The sequence below is a fragment of the Otolemur garnettii genome, unplaced genomic scaffold (assembly GCF_000181295.1).
Source record: "Otolemur garnettii isolate 467f Iridium unplaced genomic scaffold, OtoGar3 scaffold00007, whole genome shotgun sequence".
In the NCBI taxonomy this organism is placed as follows: Eukaryota; Metazoa; Chordata; class Mammalia; order Primates; family Galagidae; genus Otolemur; species Otolemur garnettii.
The window spans coordinates 11262790-11268555 of NW_003852402.1; the positions used below are offsets into that span (position 1 = coordinate 11262790).

At 49.6% G+C, this 5766-nt stretch overlaps 1 protein-coding gene across 1 annotated transcript; it reads left to right on the plus strand.

The window, feature by feature from the left end:
* The first annotated feature begins 3739 nt into the window (after positions 1 to 3739).
* On the plus strand, positions 3740 to 4000 carry LOC111723020 (cytochrome c oxidase subunit 6C-like). Its single transcript, XM_023509429.1, has one exon. The coding sequence runs from the start codon at positions 3773 to 3775 to the stop codon at positions 3998 to 4000; it is 228 nt and encodes a 75-aa protein (XP_023365197.1). The 5' UTR covers positions 3740 to 3772.
* The last annotated feature ends 1766 nt before the right edge of the window (positions 4001 to 5766 follow it).

Consider the following 5766-nt stretch of genomic DNA (forward strand, 5'->3'; position numbering starts at 1 on the left):
AAAAAAAAAAAAGGAAACCTTAACCCCCAAGGTGGTGCTGTTAGGAGCTGCAGCCTTTGAGAGGTGATTAGGTCATGAGGGTTAAACCCTCTTAAGTGGGATTAGTGCCCTTATAAAAGATACCCAGACTAGGTGCTGTGGCTCACACCTGTAATCTCAGGATTTGGGGGGCCAAGGTGAAAGGATCACTTGAGCCCAGGAGTTTGAGATCAGCCTGAAAAATAAAAAAAATTCACTGGGTGTGGTGGTGCATTCCTATAGTCCCAGCTACTCAAGAGGCTGAGGCAGGATTATCACTTGGGGATGCTGCACTCCAGGTTAGGCAACAGAATCTCTAAAAACAAAATAAAATAAAATAGAGCCAAGAGAGCTCCCTCACCCCTTCATCCACGTTAGGACACAGTGAGAAGACTAACTGCCTTCTATGAGAAAGCTGGCCCTCACCAGATGCTGAATCTGCCAGCACCTTGATCTTGGACTTCCAGCCTCCAGAACTATGAGTTGGGAGAAGTAAATTTCTGTTGTTTATAAGTCACCAAGTCTAAGGTAATTTGTTATAGTAGCCTGAAGAAACCAAGACAATCCCCAAAGGAAGGGATTGCTGTGATCAGAGCAGAGAGTGAGAGATGCCAGGAAAGCAAACCCTTTTGGCAAACCCCTCTGCCCTAGTCGTGGCCTCCCTGGAAACAAATCTCTTTCCCTGCTTTCCTTCTCCCTTCCTTTTCCCTTCTTTTCTCTGTCCTTCCTCAAACATTAACTTTGTTTTGTTTCAGACACACTGCTAGGTCCTGGAAATAAGAGTTAGACCCAGTGCCAGCCTTAGGGGAACTCTTCTGATCCAGATCAGCACACACTGTTATTCTCCCATGCCAAACCCAGAGCAGGCATTGCCAATAGATCACAGATCACAGCACACTTTTCCTCAGAGCCTGGGCTCGACTTTGAGATTCTGCTCTTTCTTCACAGAGCTCCAGGCTGCCAGTTCTTTTCAACTGGAGTTGGTTCAAAATATGGAAACTTTTTGCTATTCCTGGCCAAAATCACTCCTCTTTCCCATAACAATTCTTCTGACATTTGAAAACAGTAGAATTCCCCTTCATTCATCCCCAGGAAAATTTCTTTCCCTCAGGGAAAAATGGCCTTAGTGCCTTCAACTCCTGACCCCAGTTGAATCACTTGTGGTGAGCAGTGGAGCCCGGTTCCAGTAGACAGGAGGACTATGTGAACCCTCCCTTTGCCAGCACACCTTCCTGAGCCGCAGGTTTTGGACAGTTTTTCTAAGGCCACTGTAACATTACTCCATGCTTAGTAGCTTAAAATAAAGACAAATTCTTTGTCTTACAATTCTGGAGATCAGAAGTCCAAAATGAATCTTACAGGGCTAAAATCAAGATGTCATCAGGGTTGTGTTCTTTCTGGAGGCTCCAGGCGAGTCTGTTTCTTTGGCATTCCCAGCTTTTAGAGACCACTTGCCTTCCCTCTTGGGGTCTTCATCCCCCATCTGTGGAGCTTCTGCTTCTGTGGTCACATCTTCCTGACTCTTAAAGCTCCATCTCCCTCTTCCTAGGCCTTTGTGATTACATCACTTCACATAGATAATCCAGGAGAATCTCTCAATCTCAAGATCCTTATCGGGGGCCCCTGTAGTTCAGTGAGTAGGGCGCTGGACCCTATATACCAAGGGTGGCAGGTTCAAACATGGCCCCGGCCAAACTGCAACAAAAAAAATAGCCAGGCGTTGTGGTGGGCACCTGTAGTCCCAGCTACTTGGGAGGCTGAGGCAAGAGAATAGTTTAAGCCCAAGAGTTGGAGGTTGCTATGAGCTGTAATGCCACAGCACATGTACCAAGGATGACATAGTGAGACTCTGTCTCAAAAAAAGAAAGAAAGGGCTCCGCACCTGTGGCTCAAGCGGCTAAGGCGCCAGCCACATACACCTAAGGTGGAGGGTTCGAATCCCCAGCCTGGGCCCACCAAACAACGATGGCTGCAACCAAGAAATGGCCAGGCATTGTGGCGGGCGCCTGTAGTCCTCAGCTACTTGGGAGGCTGAGGCAGGAGACTCGCTTGAGCCCAGGAGTTGGAGGTTGCTGTGAGTGTGATGCCATGGCACTCTACCCAGGGGGATAGCTTGAGGCTCCGTCTCAAAAAAAAAAAAAAAAAGAAAGAAAGAAAGAAAAATTGGCCAGGCATTGTGGCAGGCATCTAATCTATAGTGTCAGCTACTTGGGAGGCTGAGGCAGGAAGATCATTTGAACCCAGGAATTTGAGGTTACTGTGAGCTATACTGATGCCATAGCACTCTAGCCTGGGCAATGGAATGAGACGCTATCCTAATGAAAAAAAAAAAAAAGAAAGAAAGGGTGGCGCCTGTGGCTCAAAGGAGTAGGGCACTGGCCCCATGCCAAAGGTGGCAGGTTCAAAACCCAGCCCTGGACAAAAAAAAAAAAAGAAAGAAAGAAAGAAAATTAACTGAATGTGGTGGTGCGCACCTGCTACACAGGCAGCTGAGGCAGGAGGATCACTTGAGCCCAGAAGTTGGAGGCTAAAGTGAGCTATAATAATGCAATAACGCCACTGCATTCTATTCTGGACAACAGAGCCAGACTCTTCCCAGGTCACTCTGGCTGGAAGGAGGGGCAGTGGTTCAGGCCTATAATCCTACCACTCTGGGAGGCTGAGCGGGGTGGATTGCCTGAGCTTACCGGTTCAAGACCAGCCTGAGTTGCAGTACCAACTACTTGGGAGGCTGAGGCAAGAGAATTACTTGAGCCCAAGAGTTGGAGGTTGCTGTGAGCCATAACACTACAGCACTCTACGAGGACGACAAAGTGAGACTCTGTTTAAGAAAAAAAAAACCCTAGCACTGATGGGTAGATTACTTGGGCTCAGGAGTTTAAGACCAGCCTGAGCAAGAGCGAGATCCCATCTCTACTATAAATAGAAAAAATGATCCAGGTGTTGTTATGGTGCCTATAGTCCCAGCTACTAGGGAGGCCGAGGTAAGAGTTTTGTTCAAGCCTAAGTTTGTATTTAGTGCCCTTCTCAGGTCCTGTTCTGCAACTCCCCACCCAGGTCTCCTAGATTTTTGGAGAGACCCCCTTGTTGCTGAGAGGAGTGGTCTCTCAGGAGCTAGTTAGGGAGTTTGTTGGAAATGCATGTTCTCGGCCTGCCCCAGATTAACTAAATCAGAAACTCTAGGGGTGGGCCCCAGCACATGGATTTGAAGGCACTCTCCAGGGATTCTAGAGCTTCCTTAAGTGGGAAAGGCCTGGGTGGAGCAATCTTCTGAAGCAGTCCCACCTGCAAAGTGGAAACAGCGTCCTCTCCATTTCACAGGTGAAGTGGTTAGGGCTCAGGCTGGTAAGGTGCAGCTTACGCTGGAACCAGGGCAGAGTTGATGCTTTTGCCACATCAGTACATACCTTCACCTTGGCCACCTCCCTTCTGAGTGCCACCTTGACACAGGGCTCAGGGCCACCTTGACACAGGGCTCAGGGCCAGGTGCCTCAGGTGAAGCCCCACCTAACCACTACTAAGGCACAGTCCAAGCACTAGGACCTCTCCCTCCTGACCTGTCCTGTCATTCTGGGCAGGGCCCTGCATGTGGCTAACAGTCTCAGGGGCTGATAACTAATTTACACAGAAGTTTAAATGGCTGATAAAGACTTCAGGGTTACCTGTTCCTCTTAAGGGCATGTTCCCAGGGTGTGTGTACCTCAGCCGGGAAGGACGCGTCGAGGTTGGCAACCCATCAAGGACAGTAACTACCATGGCTTCCAGTGCTTTGGCCAAACCTCAGATGCGTGGCCTCTTGGCCAGGCACCTGCGGATTCATATTGTCGGAGCATTTGTTGTATCCCTGGGGGTTGCAGTTTTCTATAAGTTTGCTGTGGCTGAACCAAGAAAGAAGGCATATGCAGATTTCTATAGAAATTATGATTCTATGAAAGATTTTGAGGAGATGAGGAAGGCTGGTGTCTTTCAGAGCGTCAAGTAATTTTGAAATACAAAGAATTTCTTTGGGCTGATTTACATAGACATCTGTCACTGACCTGTGTTCCTGAGCTATGAATATGAGTGATAAATAAACTATTATTAAATTCAAAAAAAAGGGGCATGTTCCCAGGAACTAGGAAGAAAGAGAGAAACCTTGTCAGGAATGTCCTTTGGTGAGAAGGCTGTGGCCCTCCTGAGTGTGTGTTGGGGGGGAGGTGTGTCACAGAAACAGTGCAGGGCACTAGCACGGCTGGGACATCACTGCCTATGGGACTGTGGGCAAATCACTTCTTTTCTTTTCCCTAAGCCTGTAAATGGGCAAAATTCCTCCCTCCTGGTTCCATGGGGAGAATGACGTGAGCTAGCCTTTACTGGGGTCCTCTCCTTCCCAGGTCACTCTGGCTGGTGAAGTCACCCAGATTACAAAGCAGGGAGGTTGAAGGAGAACCTTTTTCCTTCCTGGAATAGCACCCATCGATGCCACTTGCTGAAGGACTGCCTGGGGTAGGAATGCCCAGCACGACCTTGCTCCTGGCAGCCCTCCCTGGGCTCCCAGCCCTGTGGGAGGCAGTGGGGGCTGTATAGGGAACCTTGAGCTGGGAGCTGGGAGTCAGGGGTGTTCCTGGCTTTGCCACAGACTTGCTGTGTGACCCAGGAAATTCTCAGTCCCTCTCTGGGCCTGAAGTCCTGCCTAGAAAACCAGGGTGGGCTATAAGGATGTGTGAAGGCCCTTCACATGCTAGCTAGACTCCTCACAACTTGGCCGACCCCTGGGTATGGTGATGAAGCACTTTTGCTGAGCTGCATCCAGCTGTGGGCCTTCTAAGAGATGTGCGTGACTGTAAGTCGCTCCGGGACAGCCTCCCCCTCCCCCTGTCTCTGTGCTCCCCCTTCTGCCTTCAGCCCTGCGCTTAGCACTGAGCTCTCTGCATCACTGTGTTCAGTAAAGACCTGCCATCAAATTCTCAAAGTACCTTTGCTGAGGGGGGTACTTTTCTTACAACTCTCGGTTAGACAAACACTGTCTTGGTCAAGTAAACACCTGTGCCCCGCAAGAGAAATTTCAAGGAGGTGGAGAGGGCAAGCTTTCTAGAACATGCCTCTGTTCTATCTTCCCCTGCTTCAGAACAAGGTGCACACTACAAGTCCTCAGGCCTGCAGATGTGGCCTCAGCCATGTTTCCAGTCTCATCTCTCTTCCTGACTCTAGGCCTTTGCTTATGCTGGTCCCTGTGGACTACCCCCTGGAGTGCTGTTCCCTCTCAGTTCAGGTGTCACCTGCTCTTGGAAGCCTTTCCAGATGCCACAACCTACAAACACACATGAGGAATTTCCTCCTCTCCCACCCCTCCCCTCCTTGGTCTGGTAAGCCCTCCCTTTCAGATCTCTCTGATCTGCCTGGTGGATCTCATTGCTCCTAGCAAAGTGCGTGGCACACCCAATAAGTGGGCATCAAATCCATTTGAATCACAGCCTAAGGGGAGCAACAGTAGGGGGTGGGGGAAAGAGAGAGATAAAAGGGAGATGAGACTTTTCCCAGAGACAGGGGCTGCAGCTAGGGAAGAGACAAATACAGATGGCAACAGCTGGTGGCCAGGGGTAGCTGTGACTCACTAACCCCTGTGGGTGGCGGATACTCCAGACAGGATGAGTCAGGAGGCAAAGTCCTACAGGACTAGAGGAATTTTGATAAGGCTAAGACAAGCTGTGGAGTATTTCTAGAATGCAGGAGGTTAAGGGTGCGGGGAGCTGGGTCAGGACAAAACTG